General features: G+C 39.7%; 1 protein-coding gene across 1 annotated transcript in view; it reads left to right on the forward strand.

The window, feature by feature from the left end:
• The window catches only part of ppp4r4 (protein phosphatase 4, regulatory subunit 4), a 163,599-nt gene that overhangs the window by 79,004 nt on the left and 66,563 nt on the right, over window positions 1-18,032 (forward strand). Inside the window, exons 3-5 of the mRNA XM_041214211.1 lie at window positions 4,769-4,871; window positions 8,069-8,216; window positions 11,243-11,316. Of these exons, the coding sequence (XP_041070145.1) occupies window positions 4,769-4,871; window positions 8,069-8,216; window positions 11,243-11,316 (325 nt within the window). The remainder of the gene's footprint in view (window positions 1-4,768; window positions 4,872-8,068; window positions 8,217-11,242; window positions 11,317-18,032) is intronic.

Here is an 18,032-nt window from a genome sequence, read left to right on the forward strand (position 1 = left end):
GCAACTGGGGAGGGAGAAAAAAGGAAAGCATTTCAGGTCTGTGACCTTGCATTAGTTCAAGGCAAGGTCCGCATTTATTGCCCATCCCTTATTGCACTTGAGAAACTAGTTCTTAGCTGCCGCCTTGAACTGCTGCAATCTCTGTGGTGAAGGTACTCTCACTTTGCTGTTGGATAGGGAGTCCCAGTATTTTTACCCAACAACAATGAAGGAGTGGCAATATATTTCCAAGTCAGGATGGTGTGTGACTTGGGGTAAACTTGCACGTGGTGATATTCCCATGTGCCTGCTAACCTTTCCTTTCTCAACACTAGAAAATTCTGTCGAAGGAACCTTAGTGAGTTGCTGCTGTGCATCTAGTAAATGGTGCACACTAGCAGCTACAGTACACCAGTGAGGGAGAGAGTGAAAGTTTGAGCTGGTGGTTGGCATGCCCATCAAGCAGCTTTAAGTTTCATGAGCGTTGCTGGAGCTGCATTCATCCAGGCAAATGGGGAGCATTCCATCACACTCCTGACTTGTGCCTTGTAGATGGTAGACAGGCTTTGGGGTGGGTCAGGTGAGTTATTCACCACAGAATTCCTGAGCCTCTGACCTGCTCTTGTAGCTACAGTATTCATGTGGCTGGTCCGGTTAAGTTTCTGGTCAATGGCAGCCCAGGCTGCTGATGGTGAAGGGAGAAGTGGTGGAGGAGTGGTTCGGGCCATGTTGGTTACCCAACAGGCTACTGTCATTGGAGTAGGGTGTCAGCAGTAGGGGTGTATTGGCTGGAGAAGGTTACAGAAATGGGGCAAGGTTTTGAAGGTGTTTAACATAAGGAAATTGGAGGTGTTGGGTTTGGAAGGATGATAGGTGAGTGATCGGTGCAGGATAGGATGCAGGCAGAGGATGAGCTGAAGTTTATAAAATATGGAGGATGGGTGGTTGGCTAGAAGGACTTGGGAGTAGTGGAGATTAGAATTGCCAAATATCTCGCTAAGGTTGCATCATGTGCAGAACGGCAGGAGTGAAGGAGGTGGAATTATGCAGTCTTTGTAATGAAGAGTGTGCAGTGGGTCAGAAGCTCAACTTGGGGAACACTAGGGCCCATATTGCACACTGATTGGTTCAACCAGTGACAATGGCCAAGGAAAAAGATTAAATCCATACCGAGGGTACAAGGTTAGTTGCCAGAGCAGAAGGCAATGGCTTTATTTTATCTCCCAACTAGGGGGAATTGTAAAATATTCTTTTAGGATTGACTTATTATGAACTGATAATAGATGTAGAGGTTCTCAGTACACTATTCATGAAGGTTTGATCAATAGCTTAATATTTACAACTGAGAGGTTCTCCCTTTGCATACAGTTGCAGATGTCACATTTACAGTGGTGCAGACTTTGGTTTTGTTCAGAAATGCACAACAGTGACTGGTTATTGCATTCTCTAGAGCAGTCAACAATTTATATTGAGAGGCAGAAAACCCAGTTTGTAATATGACCTGCCAGGTTCCCATGACTACCTAAGTTGTTGGCTGTTCTGAAGTCTTGAACCCCACTTTTTTCTGAACAAGTTGGAATGCTCCTTGTTGATGACATCACTAGAGTGCTTGAGCAGGAAGGGAAGCCTGGTGTATGTATATGATGTTGCATGTTCCTAGAAAAATCTGAACTAGTATCTACTCTTCTTAAAACTAATCTCTGAGCAGTCCTTTAAATACTTGGAAGAGATACCACATCAGGTTAACTTTGAGTTCCTTTGATAGTTCAGTGGGTGAATGCACCAATTAGTGTGGTATTGGTATTGAGCCACTAAAATCAGTGTCCATTCTCTGTATTACAGCAAAAATGAAATTCTGCAAGCAGCTTTGATATTCCTGGGCTAGAAGAGGCAAATAGGCCAAAGTTTTTGTTAATGATTTTTATCCACTGAGCCCTTCTGGAAGCTGTGCATGCATGAACATTGACTGAGGGACAGAAACAGGCTCAGCTACCATATATCTCACTATTGAATAGTCTGACAATTATTCAGGTTCACGTTGGAAGATTGGCTACTTAGATGAGATACTGGATAATTGTATTTCAGACTGAGACCCAAATTTTGGCTAGGAAACCAGTCACCATTCCCTTGTACTGTAGATGTTAAGACTTAGATTGGTGAAACTCTGATAGTGGAAATCTTTTTTATTTGGTATTGCTTTCCTGGTATCAGTTTTATCACTGTTACTGCTTACAAAGGGTTGGTGAAGGCCCTTTTTTGTGGTACAGGAAGGGAAATATAAGACAATTCCAACAATGTACATATATATAATTGCTGCATCCTTTTCTCGTTTAAGGAGACTGAAGTCACAGCTGTTTCATTTAAATGCATGGTTTACCAGAAGAAAATTAGTTCTGGGCACTCGACGAGAGGTGCTCAGGGACACTTTGAAACCAGCAGTTTTGCCTCATAATAATCTGATGGTCTTTCTTGATTCTAGTTTTCTGTCTTACTCAAATTACTTTCTTTAGTTTGAGTTGCCTTTCAGAGTATATGAACTTAATGAAAATCCAGGGGCTAAATTTCATATGGGTGCGGTGGTGTGTTTGGGTGCACAAATGACCACACTTTTTTTTGAGGAAATCTGATTTTCCTCCGCATTTCCAACTTTGTGCCCATTTCCTCTAGCCTTTATAGCGGGTTGGGAATGCCTGGAGCACAAAACACACACCTGGTCTGTTGCAATTGAATTCCCAATTTATTTCCTCCTGCCCAGTCTTTTCGACTACTGGTGTGGGGTTTTGGAAGTTCATTTATAGCATGCCAGGTTTAAGAGTTTGTGAAGAAAATGGATACCCTGCTGATGGTATAGCTGAGGCTTAGAGTCATAATAGAGCAAGAAGGCTTTGCCACAAGACTTTGCCTAAAACACCTGGTAAAATTCTGCATAAAGTTCTGGTCACTGCATCAGAGATGGATGTGGTCACACTGCAGAGGTTGCAGAAGATTTATGAAGATGTCAGGAATGGAGAATTTTAGCTATGAGGAAAGATTGGATAGGCTGGGTGTGTTTTCTTTGGGATAGAGAAGGTGGAGGAGAGATTTAATTGAGGTGTATAAAATTGAGGGGCCTAGATAGAGTGGATAGGAAAGAAATATTTTCTTTAACAGAATTAAAGTAATTGGTGGAGGAATTAGAGGAGAATGAGAAGAAATTCTTTTACACAGAGATTGGCAGGTGTCTGGAACTCTCTGCCTGAAACAGCGGTAGAATCTGAAACACTACATTTAAAAAATACTGGGATATGCACTTGAGATGCTATAATCTACAGGGTCATGGACCAAGAGCTGGAAGGTCGGATTAGACCAGATAACTCTTGGCTAGTATGGATACAATGGGCCAATTGGCCTCCTTTTGTGTTGTAAATCTTTCTTTTCTTTCTTGTATTTCTTGTCTTTCTATGTTTCTGAGATTTTTTGGTTAGGCAAATGTTAGAAATCATGAAATTTCAACAGTAATATCAATTCTGTATTCTGAGGCCAGTAATAAGAAACTTGGGTGTTTAGACTGTGGGCTAAACATTTAGGCCTATGTACAGAATTTTTCATTTTAATCACTGCCAGCCTCTGGTTGCCACAGGAGGAAAATAGCATAAAAAACAATTAATGCTAAGAATTGGGTGCTAAAAATCATTAATTGTGCTGACACTTAAATGAGATTGTGCAATGTTAATGTTGTCAGTAGCTGATGTGGTATTTAACAGGCATTTTTCTTTTAGCAGTCAGTTTAGCACATGCATTTCCAGCATTTGTTTTCATTTTGAATGTTTAGCACTTGCAGCTTACTTTTGATAGAATTGGTAGAGAACACAAAGTTACTGTTCTCAATATGCTTGTTAAATGGAACTGTTGATCATTTAAATATTTTCTTAAGATCCTATATTAGAAACATATGAGCAAATTTCTTTAAAAACAAATAATTGTTAGGTAGATCCTGCCAGGTTTAAAGACCTGTAGCACTGCTTCAATGAAGATATCTGCAACATTCAAATGGCTGTGTTACTGTCATTAGTTTAAGAACATTATCGATTTCTACAATAGTGATTTGTCAATGTTGGAAAGCTGTCACTAAAGTAGAAAACAAATCAATTGCAAGATTATTTTGTCCTTGTGGTTTGCGATCCCCTTCAGTAGATTATTTTTTTGTGATTCAGTGACAATTGCTCTTTATTTCACAGGTCAAGTTTCAATTGAGAATATTGAGTGGCAATTTACTGTGATCCTTTCCAGTTTAAGGATAGTTAAATATAAAATTTAGTTAAATATAAAGGTGAATTAACAGCTGTAGGGGATTGAATGCTTAACCGTAATGTTAAAATGACATTTCTAGTTATAGTTGACAAAATGTACTGGCAAATTAATTCAGAAGAAAAATATTGCCAATGTTGGAAATCTAAAGTAAAATATAAAATTCTGGAAATATTCAGTAGGTCAGGCAACATCGATCGAGAAACAAACAATGTTGACTTTTCAGGTTAATGACCTTTCATTAGAATTCTGATTTTCTCTCTCTGCAGAAGCTGCCTGATCTGCTGACAAATTTTTCCACAATTTTAGAAACACAGTACTTAAACTGAATTACCATTTACTATTTGGTTTGTTCATCAATCAACAGAATGTGGCGTTATAAGATGCCTGTTTTTGATGGGAATAACTTATTTTCTCATGTCTGCAAGCACACACAACCTTCTTTTGCATTATCTGCCTAATGTTCAGTTTGTAGGTGTAAGTGCAATTGTTTTATTTGCAGTTCTGGTCAAGATGTGCAGCGAACCAGTGTTGTTGTTAATCTACCAAACCTGATGCGACAGAATACTTCAGAGACAATTCGAAGGGTGGTGCCAAAAATTAGAGTAAGTTGCAACTTATAAAGAATCAAGTTTTGCTTAATTGAAAATAATGACATGAAAATGGTCCTGTACCCATTAAAATGGACCTTGCAAAGGCCATGTGAAATCAACTAATGTTCTGTTAGCAACATTGCATATCTGATCCAACCACTCACCTATTTCAGAAATCATTACTCATCTGTATTAAAATCACTGGTAAGGCACCAAATTCTGTGCAGTGCCTATTACCTCTGTAGATATATTTAGATAGTTAAATGTCAAAGTACCAGTTGGCACCTGAAATGTTGGAATTTTAAAAATGCTTGAAACTTTATTCCCTTAGGACTGTTTAGCTCTTCAATCATTGCTACTTTTAAACAGAAAAGGATGTGGTGCGGTTGTGGGATCTTAATGTAATTGGTACTTCAAATCCCACCCATGTCACCATAGGCATTGAGCTGAAGTCCTCATAGACTCATAAGGATTTACAAAACAGATGGAATCCATTTGCCCAACATTTCTGTGCTGGCCAAAAAATATCTATACCTCACTTTCTGGCGTTGGTCTATAGCCTTGTAGATTTTAGTACATACAAGTTATTTTTAAATGTAGTGAAGATTTTTGCCTCTTCCACCTTTTCAAGCATAGTTCCAGGCCTCACCACCCACTGTGAAAATATTTCTCCTCAATGCTAATCCTTCTACTGATTACTTTAAATGTATGACAACTGATTATTGACCTCTCTGCTAAGCTCTATCTAGGCTCCTCACTAATACTGGCATTTTGATTTTCAGGCTTTTTTTTTTCAATTTAAATTCTCAAACTGCCCATGGTCAGTTTTGAACTGCTGTTCTCTAGTTTGCTAAACCTGATAATAACCACTGCACTATCATAGCTGTGAAAAAAATTACAGGGCTATGGGGAAAGCACAGGATAGTGGCAATAATTGGAGAGCTCTACCAAAGTTTTGGCACAGGGATGATGTATCATTGAATCATTCTATGATTCTTTGAAGCATTTTTGCTTTAGAAAGGTTCTGTTGGAATTAAGCCTCGGAGGTAGCACCAAATTGTAACCATAACATAATATGCTTGGTGCTGACTGGTAACAAGTCTCATGCATCATTGATGCTTATTGAAATTATTTGGTGACTTCTCACGTTTTTGATCTTTTATTTACTAGATGCCACTTGTGAAGCACGCCCAAAAGAAAAATAAAATGTGTTTGGTATTTGTTGATATTCATCAAGAACAGTGCTCGTTATTAGCGAGTGCCAGTGACTATCTGCTGAAGCACTTGTTAGATTTTCTGCTGGAACTCAACTCCCAGTTACCTCCAGTTTAAAAAGTGGACAGTGGTAAATGATACCAAGGGACTTCTCTTGGCTGCACATTTCAGAATATTTGTCAGCCACAGGCTCCCTTCAAGCCAGCTGATATAGAACTACCTTTGGATGCTTCCCTTTTGTGAAGGCAGTGTCATGCATTTTCTAATAATTCTAAATAACTTTAATATTTGTGACTTATTGAAGTACACCATATTACACCTAACAAATCAATTCATTTAAATGCCATAAAATTAATTAACACCAATTACTTTGTGGGTAAGCAGTCAGTTTTTATTTGGTTATGTACTGCTTCTGGCATTAGGAACTGCATGATTACTAGAATCTTACAGCCCAGAAGGAAGCCCTTCAGCTCATCCAGTCAATGCTTGTGCCAGCTTTTTGAAAGAGCTAACCAATTAGTCTCACTCCTTTGCTCTTTCCAAAGGCTATGCAAATATTTCCACTTCAAATGTATATCTGACTACAAGAATATAACTTGAAATATCACCCTGCCAATTTTAAAAATAATTTTCTATTTGTTATAATACAATTATGGGTTCATAAGTTTTTATGTGCACAATACAGACTGAATTGCTTTCAAATATATCTAAAGAAATTAATACATAATGACTAGCCTTTTTGAAATTGGGTGGGTTATATGTAACTCTTGATGCTTGAAGCATCATAAATAAACAAATAGTGTATCATAGAATTCATAGAACGGTTGCAGAGCAGGAGGCCATTCAGCCCTTCAAGTCCAAGCCAGCTCTTTGTAAGAGCAACGTAGCTAACCCCACTCCACCATCCTGTCCCTGTAGCCCTGTATATTTTTTTCCTCTTCAAGGTGCTTATCCAGTTCTCTTTCTGAAAACCATGATTGAATCTGCTTCCACCACCCTTTCAGGCAGTACATTCCAGATCGTAACCACTTGGTGTATAAAAACATTTTTTCTCATGTTGAGTTTGGCTCTTTGACAAATCACCTAAATCTGTGTTAATTTAAATGTAGATGATCTTTTAATTCATCTACAATTATGAAAAGTGTTTAATGCACTTACAAAAGTCCAATGCCCATGTCGCTTATCCTGTTATCAGTAATAAGCTATAACCAAAATGTATAATTTGTAATGCTGCTTAGTAGCTCTAATTGTTAAAAGGACCATAGATGAGTATACAACATTTGAATCCTTTATTTTTCAATTAACCTGATAGGTGAGGCATCAATATATGGACAGCAAAAGTTTTAAAAAAAAAGTCTCAAAAAATTATTAACTGGTACTGTATTACTTGAACTCCAAATAATTTGATTTTTGATGTTCATTATCACATTTGACTTTTAGCTGACTTGCCAGCAATTTAAAGTACTTAAGTAGAATTTATGGCCCTGATATGCAAGACCTGTTTGTTTCACACAGTTAAAATGAATCCCAATTTATGCAATTAAGAAGGAAAGGTTTCAGTTTTCCCACAGGTGAGATAGCACTCTGCGATGTTCCACCTGCAGGTACAGTAGTAGCTTATTAGAATTCCTAAAATAAATATATACATGACTTACGTGGGCTTACAATGACTATTTTAAAATATTATCTTTGATGTCTAACAAGTTTATATTAAATGCAAAATATGTAGATTGCATAACAGCATTTAAAAATCATAGTTACAGTACTTATTTTTGACATTTAGATTTTATTAGAAAGGACATTTTGCTATAAAATGTTAGTGTTCAGAACCATCAATACCAAGTGTTTCTTTAAGTTTGAATAAAATGCTAAGTAATCATACTATGCTCTTTCTTTAAATATGTATTTAAAATGTCTGGAAAATGATGTGAAACCAAGCTATTTTCCAGCAAGTGAATAAACAATCTTTTCTCATGTAGACTTCTCTATTGTAGGAGGTACTGCATGTTGCGGGGGTGGAGATGCAGTTAGCTGCTGCAGTTTCTTTCCTTACCATCTTGCAAGAAGAGTTAGTTTCCATTGCAGCTTATATCCATTCCTTTCTCCCAATCATATTGGCAAACCTGGATCACAGAGACACAGGTCAGTTCATTGCAGTTTAGTTATTAAGCTAAAATGCTGAGCCATAGCCTTCAGCATTACATGTTTATGATAGAATTAATCAAATTCAATTATGTGGCTTTTAGTCTTTTAAACAAAAGAATTGCTGATCTAAAAATCAGTTCTGCTATAACTTTGCAAATACCTTTTTCTGAAGAATTATGATAAAACATGCAAGCAGAATAGTAAAAGGTTTGTGAACTATAACTTTTTTGTGTTGCTATTTGAAACATCAATATCAAATGCACAAGTATATTTTAATGTAACACGTCAGTTGTGGATTTAGACAAATATTTATATATTTATCTCAAAATAGCTTGCATTTTTATAATGTTGTTAATGCAGATAAAGTCCCAAGGCAGTTCAGTGGTACAATTAGGGGTAAAAATGGATGCTGAGCCAAAGACATTGTTACTAGGAAGGCGACTAAATGCTTGGTCAAAGATGAGTTTCCTGACAATTTTTAAAGGATGAAAGGGTGGAGAGACGAAAAGATTTCTGTAGTTAAAATCCAAGTTGAGTATTACGGTATTGCATGTAATTTCCAATAACTGAAATAATTTTTGCTAATATCTGATGGGAAGGATCAATGGTTGTAAGTAAAGTTATAAATTGATGTAAGTAAACAATCCACAATGGCTCCTGTAAGAAAGGAGTGAGGGTGTCGACACAGGATTACTTTGTTGAGATGTAGCATGGACAAATATTCCAGAGTTGACTTGACTGTATAAGTTGGAATATATTTGGTCACATTCCCTCAGGTGACTAACTAACTAGATAGAATCCATGGCAGAGTAGATTGACCCTCTGTATAAAGAGAAGGCTTATTGAAAAGTGGCTTTTTCTCATTTTGTGTTTTCCTTTTTTCTTTGGGACAATTCACATTAGCTAGCCACATCTAAAGTAAACATGAAAACAATAATTCAAGCCCAGATGTGATGTTTCTTTAATTATATTTGAATAATATATCTGAAGTTAAAATTGTTGCTTTAAACTTTACATCTGGGATGTATTATGACCAGCTTAGCAGGGGTGAACTAATTTCTCTCTGTCCTACTCCTGAGTTGGTTATAACAGAGTAAGAACTTTATAAGGGAGGTGATATTGCCAATTTAATATATACTTAACTATGGGCTGCATCCTACCTATGTTGGGTGGCCTGGGCGCAGAGCTGATCGCCGCCCGCGATTGGATGCACGCTGCCATTTTATGTGGGTGGGCCATTTAAGGCCCACCCAATGTAACACGCAACCAGTAGCGCTCAGCGCATTCTGTTGGGGGGTGGGGGGTTGGAGGAGGGAGTGTTGGATCCTGCACTTTTTCATGCATGTGCGCGAAAGAACGCAGCAATCTCCCTGAGGCATGAAGCTGCCTCAGGGAGATTAAGTTGATAGTAAAATGTTTTAATAAAGGAGGAGAGAATTATTTAAACGTGTCCCATCATATCACAGTGTCACAGGGGTTGGGACATGTTTGTGAATTTAGCAAAATTTAATTATTTTATAAAACTTTCAGGAAACCTCATGCCACCTGTGGATGAGGTTTCCTGAAAAACGTGAAGGTCACTTGGGCTTTTCGCCTGCCCACCAACCTTAACGTTGGACGGGCAGCATTGTTAATATGCCTTAATAGGCCATTGACAGTTCGGCAGGCGCTCGCCCGCTGAACGACAGATCAAGATGACGTCGGGACACATGCCTATTCTGCCAATATTCTGGCCTATGTATAACACAGTGCAAGAAATAAGCTAACCAGGTTCCTTAAGGTAACAGCTAAAGAGTTAGTTTTATTGCTAAATCTCACTCTGGTAAAGATGCAGAAATTATTAACAGAAGGTTTAAAATGTACAAATATGTTCAACTACCCATCAATGCAAAAAAAAAAAAACACCCACAACTGCACCGCAGCCACACCCCCCCCCCCCCCCCCCCCCCCCCCCCCCCCCCGCCCCCCCACCACCACCGCCACACACCCAAGCATACAAAAAGAAACAAACTCTGCGGAGTATTGAAGCTCAAAAACCTGGCCAAGCATCAAGTAAAGCCAGACAAAAAAATATTCACAGATTGTCCAGAATCCTGCTTATAGCTGAAGGGTCCCTTTCTACAATAAAACAGTCACCCTGCATTCATGGCTGGTTGATTCTGAATTTTCTCTTCACGACTTCTTGGTTTTGCAGCAATGAGGTCTTCTGGTGGGTTTTTCAAATCACAAACAGCTGAGCTTTAATGACAGGGATTTCAGAAGAAAGTTAGATGTGGTCAGGCTAATGCCCCTATGGCAGTCTCTCTGACTAATAAAATCCAGTATCTTTTACACCCAAGAGCTGTATTACATGACCTCTCTCTGAGAGCGCCATAGACTTCATAAAAGCAGCTTGTGTCCAAAAATGCAACATAGAAGCTGCTGTAAGCCAGTATCCTTTGCTTAGGAAAAATGTTTATTTCAAAAAGTTCATATATATCCAACCGATTACATTATAAATTAATATCCTATATCTTCACAACAGATGTAACACTTTTGCAACTATTGTTCCCTCACTATGTCCCTGCAATCTTACCTCCTTATGTATGTATACCTGAAACACTGTTTACTTTGCTAAAGACTGTTTCCAAATATTCATTTCTAAGAACCATGCTGCCCAAGAACTATCGTTGGTTGTAGAAATGCATGTTAAAAGTATTATAAAGAAAATTAAGATACATTCAAAGCTCCAAAGCTACGTTCTTAAGCCTACTGGGACTTTCTTCTGGTAATAATAAGCGCCGCCTTTATTACTTGGCTCAGCTTGACAGCCTAATGAGGACTGCCAAATATAACTATTTTGTTTCTTTACCGTAAGGCTATTTATTTACAGGATGTAAAAATGCAAGAGTTTTTATACATGTGCCAATTAGGGCTCTTGCATTAGCTGTAGGATTAGACAATGGAACTGATTTTTGCAATATGTTAAACCAATAGCTTTAAATTACTTTGTCAAAGTTCACAATGTTTTCTTCTTTGGCTAGTGGTCAGCAATGCTTGGTTGGAGACCCTCCTGACTGTAATCAATGCTTTACCAAAGGAAACCATCAGACAAGAGGTAATGTAAAAGTAAAATAGCCTACATGTATATGTGTACACTACTTATTGATTCCATATAAGCACATTTATCTTTATGAATATATATAATTAAAGTGCTATCATCTTCATGAAAAATGTTTTTATATATTTGCAGAAACTCAGACTCACCAGAGTGACTATAATGATATTGAACTGTATCATTAATCACTCGTACAAGAAATCATGGCTCTTCTGCCTGTAAGAATTTAAGCAAAAATGTTTCAAATAATCATGATACAGCACAGAAGATGGCCATACAGCCCTTTGTGTATGTGGGCATCTCTGGCATGGCCAACATTTATTGCCCATCCCTAACTGCCCTACAGAAAGTGGTGGTAAGCTCCCTTCTTGAACCACTGCAGTCTATGTGGTGTAGGTACACCCACAATGCTGTTAGGAAGGAAGATATTTTGACCCAGCAATGGTGAAGGAGCAGTGATATATTTTCAAGTCAGACTGGTGTGTTAATAGGGGCTAAAAGTGCAGATGATGGTAATCTCGTATGCCTGCTACCCTTGTCTTTCTAGAGAGTAGAGGTTGTGGGTTTGGAAGTACTGTCAAAGAAACCTTGGTGTAGTGCATCTATAGATGGTGCACACTACAGCCACAGTACGTTGGTGATGAAGGGAGTGAAAGTTTAAGGTGGTCCAACTGGCATACCAATCAATCTGGCTGGTTTGTCCTATATTGTGTCAGGCTTCCTGAGTGTTGCTGGAGCAACATTCATCCAGGCAAATGGAAAGTATTTCATAATGGTCCTAATTTGTGCCATGTCAATGGTGGACAGGTTTTGGGAATTCAGAAAGTTAATTGCTCACTACACAACACCCAATCTCTGACCTGCTCTTGTAGCCACACTATTTATGTGGCCGGTCCAGGTCAATGCTAACCCCCAGAATATTGATAGAGGGGGAATCAGTGATGGTAAAGCCATTGTATATCAAGGGGAGATGGTGAAGTGTTCTCTTGTTGGAGATGATCATCATCCAGCACCATTGTGACACATGTGCTACCTGCCACTTTATCAGCTCAAGTCCGAATGTTGTCCAGGACATGTTGCATGCTGAAACAGGCTCTTTCATTACCTGGAGGAGTTGCGAATGGAACTTAACTGTGCAATCATCATAAATATCTCCACTTCTGACATCATGATGTTGGGAAGATCATTGATGAAACTGTTGAAGATGGCTGGGCCTCAGATACTACCATGAGGAATACCTGCACCAAAGTTCTAGGGCTAAGATAACTGGCCTCCAATCACAACCATCTTTATTTGTGCTAGGAATGACTCCAGTCAATGGAGGGTTTTCCACCCTGATTCCCATTGACTTCAGTTTTACTAGGGCTCCTTGATGCTACACTCGGTCAAATGCTAAAGGCAGACTTGTGTTTATGTAGTGCTTTTCACAACCACTGGGTGTCTCAAAGGACAGCCAATGATGTACTTTTGATGTATAGTCACTGCTGTAATGTCAGAAACACAGCAGCCAATATGCACCCAGAAAGCTCCTGAAACATCAATGTGATAGTTACCAGATAATCTGCATTTTGTGATGTTGCTTGAGGGATAATATTAGGAAATAGAGATAGTTTAAGTACGTTATACTTGTATTTGTGAGTGTTAGAAAAGAGTTTTAGCTTTAAAGTTTAGGTTTGATTTGTATTTGTGTATCTGTGTGTTAAGAAAAGGTCAAGTAAGTTTTAGTTTCACTCTAAAAGGTACCTGTATTTCTAATGAGAGTTTACGACTGTAAGAGAAGTCAAGCAAACACAAGACTAGAAAACAAAAACAAAAATAGCTGGAAAAACTCAGTAGGTCTGACAGCATCTGCGGAGAGGAACACAGTTAACGTTTTGAGTCCGTGTGACTCTTCATCAGAACACAAGAGTAGAAAAACCGGGCTGTGGCCCAGCAACAAAGATCCAGGGAGGTAGGTCCCGCAGACACACACACAAGAAACTAGAAACAGCAGTTTGGTTTGGGAGTTGTTCATGTCCAGTTGGGTTTGAAGACAGCTGCCAAGCAGAAGCAACTTAGAAGAGACAGATAGCAAGTCCCAAGCTAAAGAAGAAAGTCCCCAAGAATCCAGGGGAGTGGAACAGGTAAAAATTCCAAGCAGACCTTCTAGTCAAAGGAAGGACAGGAACCTGGAAAAGGTCCTGTTAAGAATAAACAAAGAAAGGATTCAAGATTAAAGAGATAAAGGCTTTTGAGAAGCCAGAAGGTCCAAAGAGACAACTGAAGACCTGTAACTCTTTGCTACGGGCATGTGAAACAGCTGTGTGCTGTTGACAGCTGAGTCGGTGAGAGAGAGTAAATGGAAGAAAGCTTGAATGCATGTGATGACCCAGGATACATCAGAAGAAGAGTTCGAAATCCTGGAAGTGACCCTTTGCAGGAGGTATCTGAAAGAAAGCGTTGGTTTGGGAGAAGATTCCAAAGTGAGATCTTGAAGTGGAGATTGGAAACCCTTGTGCAAAAGACGGAGTTCAGAGAGACTAATTGGCGTGACAAGCATCTGGGGACAGTTGAGGAGAGATCCATAGCATCTGGTTGAGGTGGTATCTGTCGCCTGGTTTCAAAGTGTGGTGTGTCTGACCAAGGTTGCCAAATGGTTTACATAGACTGTGTATTTACTGTGAACTTTAGAGTATAAGATATCTTTTGCAACTTGTGTAATCCTTCCAAATCTGTATATATCTGGAAAGGTATAGTTGTGGGTGAAGGAGTATTGTAATATAGTTCATCCTTTCTTGTTTAATAAATGTTTAATATAATAAATGTAATAAAAGTTCATTAACTGACTCTGGTGACTCTGCTCAGTAGCCCTTCTCCATGTGTCTAAACAAACAAATAAAAGTTAGGATCTGTCAAGCTGGGTTCCACCCTGGGATCAGGTTTGTCCAGTGGTAACCTCAGCTGGGGATCATAACAATAAATAATAAATAAGGACACCGCTACCTGATCTTCAAAATGGTGCCGTTGGACCTTTTACGTTCACCTGAGAGGGAAGATGGTGCTTTGGTTTGAATGCCTCATTGTAGGGATGTACTACTGAAAGGCTTCTTTAACTCTTTTAGAGTGAAATGCTTTCTCGAGTTAGAAAGCTGATGGAAGAAGATAATCATTTCAATCATGGAGGCTGCGAGCAGTGTTTGAACGTTCACACCGAACCCCACGTGCAACATTCATGTACAACACCTTAACCATTCGGTCACCACAGCTGGACCGAGAGGCTTCTTTAGTTGAACAGCAAACTTTATTTACAGAGCTGCTGGATTAGCTGCAGGCTTCTGGCAAGGCTATAATACACATTCTAGACTTGAAAAACTCTGCCCCTTATAAACTCCCCAGTGCTCGGTGTTGATTGGCTGTTCTGACCACGTGATCCTTATTCAGTAAGGCTGGTCTTAAAGGAACAATCACTGCATCCCTCCCCCTTTAATTTCTTGTTTTACATTCCTTATTTACACAAATTACTTTACACAGGTGAATAGAAAACAATTTCAAAAATCTTAGGAATGATCACACTGGCACTAAATTCAGATTATACACTTAGATACATAGGTCCAGTTGTTACAAATCAAGTCGTTGAGGGGGTTTTCTGTTCCTGGTAGAACGGTGTAATTCTAGAGCCTGAGGCTCTCCTACAGGACCAACACCAGCAAGAACATCGATAGCGGGTACCTCTTTTGGCACAGTTCATCAGTATTTGATTGAATGGAACCATCAGTTGCGTCTATAATAGGTCGATCAGGTACTTCGGTGTTTATGGGTTCGATAACATTCCTTGGTGGTAACGCTCACTGTGAAGGTGTCTCCCCGCTCCTCAGCTGATCTATGTGTTCATGAATGACCCAGCTTTCCATGGTATGAAAGTGATCTGGTCTTACAGACAATAATTTCTGGGATCCAACTTGGAGCTTCTTGCACATACGGCTTCACCTACTTTAAATTTCTGGGCTCTACAATACAAATCGTGGCTTGTTTTCTGATTACCTTGGTTCTTCTCTATCCTCCCTGGCAAATTTGGAAATACGAGGCTCTGTCTCATTCTGAGATGACGCTTCAAAAGCAGTTCTGCTGGTGAAACTCCCATTGTTGCAGGTGAAGCCATGCCGTAGTTAATAAGGAAGCGTGAGATTTTGGTTTCCAAGGTTCCACCCAATAATGTTTTTTTAGTCCCAACTTGAAAGTTTGAATGGCCCTTTCGGCTGATCCATTTGATGCTGAGTGGCAAGGTGCAGTTTGGATGTGTTTAATGCCATTTAGATTGGTGAAATTCTGAAATTCAACACTTGTAAGTATGGCCCCATTGTCTGATGCAGTGACTTTGGGCAGTTGGATGGTGTAGTGGTAGTGTCACTGGACTAGTAATCCAGAGACCTAGGTAATGCCCTGGGGACCGGGTTCAAATCCCATCATGGCAGATTGTGGAATTTGAAACCAATAAAAATCTGGAATTAAGAGTCTAATGACGACCATGAAAGCATTGTCAATTGTCGTAAAAACCAAACGACCCGCTAATGTCCTTTAGGGAAGGAAATCTGCTGCCCTTACCTGGTCTGATCTACATGTCACTCCAGACCCACAGCAATGTGGTTGACTCTCAAATGCCCTCTGAAATCACCTTCTCAAGGGCAATTAGGGATGGGCAATAAATGCTGGCCTTCATCCATTTTATGGGCAATACTGCTCCAACACCATGTGGAGAGGCATCGCAGGTCAATATCAATTTTTTAGATGGGTCAAAGTGCACTAACAAGGTTGACGAGTGCAACGGTTGTTTTACTCTGTTGAAGGCTGCCTCCTGTGGAGCCTTCCAGGACCAACAATGGTGTTTCTTCAGCAATGTGTGCGAGGGGGCCAGTACAGTCAATAATTTAGGTAAAAATTGCCCGTAGTGGTTTCCCATTCTAAAAAATGATTTGAGTTTGGTGATAGTTGAGGGAAGGCATCTCCTTTATTGCCTTAACCTTTTCTTCCATGGGGGCTAATCCTGGTTCACCTACATGGTGCCCCAGATAGGTTATCATGGTGGCTTGGAAAGTGCATTTCTCCTTTTTTAGGCGGACTCCAGCTTCCAAAAACCTTTTCAATACCTCCTCTAAATTTGCTAAATGCTCGGCCTCTGTCGACTCAGTTTTGAGGACATAGCCAAGGTGTACTACAACCCGGGTAATCCCTGTAGCAAACTCTCCATCATTTTTAAATATTGCACATGCTGAGGACATGCCAAAAGGCAGGTGTGTACACTGGAATAAGCCTTTGTGTGTGTTTATTGTGACATATCCCCAGGATGTGTTATCCAACTCGAGTTGCTGGCATGCATGGCTCATATCCAACTTAGTGTAGGATTCACCTCCTGCCAGCTTTGCCTACATGTCTTCAATTCTTGTAATTGGATATTTATCCAGCTTGGCGGCCCGATTAATTGTTAGCTTAGAATTGCTGTAAATGTGGACAGTCTTATCTCGTTTCAGTACGGGGATGATAGGTGCTGTCATTCCGAAAATTGAACCGGTTGTATGATGCCTAGTTCAACCTGTTTAACTCAGCATCCACTTTTTCTCTTAAGGCATATGGTGCTGGTCTTGCCTAAAAATATCAGGGAGTTGCCTCCTAATCAACATAAATCTTGGCTTGCAAGCCTTTGATGTTTTGTGATTCATTAAGAAAGATGCTGTCATTTTTTTAAACAATTCTACCAGCACTCTTGCCCGCACTTGCAAAATCTCGGACCAATTTAACTTGATTTCTTTTAGCCAATCATGGCCCAGAAGGCTTGGTCCTTCCCCAGACATCATAATTACTGGGAGCTGGGCTGATTGCCGCCCATAGCTCACAGGCACCATGGCAGTGCCTTTTACTTTTATGGCTTCCCCCATGTAAGTCTTCAACTGGGCAGAAATTCTCTCCAAGCTTAAGGATTAGGTACCTTCTCTCAGGTACTGAAATGTGCACTCACCCATTGCTGTGGCTGATGCCCCTGTATCCACCTACATACATGGAGTGTGACAGTAATAGGATTTGCCTTGGCTGCTTTAAGATTAAAAAGAGAGTGAATGTTAGAATCAGGTTATTTCAGGCTCTTTCACATTATGTACTTCTAACATCTTTACCAGCTGGTTACTTGGCTGTCTGGACTTAGCTCTGCACTGCTTTATCAAATGTCCTCTTTTGTGACAGTAATAGCACTTGGCCTCTTTAAATCTACATGTTTCAGGAGTGTGGTTGCCCCACATTGGTAACATTTCAACTTCAGGATTGCTGTCTGATCGCCTCCGGTATATTTTTTTGATTTCTGGGTGATTGGAAATGATTCCTGCTTCGCTGCTGCTTCTGTGATTTTGGCGCCACCCCTGGCTGCAGGTACCCACCCTAATTGGTAAGCGGTACCATTTTGCAAGCTCTGTAACCCCTGCGAATCTCTTTCTGTGCATTCCATGGCCAGCACTATCTCCATTGCTTGTTTAAAATGTATATCGACTTCTGCCAGCAATTGATGCTGAATGGTGTCGTTGCGCACGCCACAGACTGACCAATTCCATAGCATGTCGTTCAAGGTCACTCCGAAATCACAATGCTCTGACAATTGCTTCAACTTAGCAATATAAGTTACAATCGATTCACCTGGGGCCCTCATATTAAATTTAAATCTTTGTGTAATGACTGATGGTTTTGGCTGAAAATGG

The sequence above is a fragment of the Carcharodon carcharias genome, chromosome 20, assembly GCF_017639515.1.
Source record: "Carcharodon carcharias isolate sCarCar2 chromosome 20, sCarCar2.pri, whole genome shotgun sequence".
Classification (NCBI taxonomy): Eukaryota; Metazoa; Chordata; class Chondrichthyes; order Lamniformes; family Lamnidae; genus Carcharodon; species Carcharodon carcharias.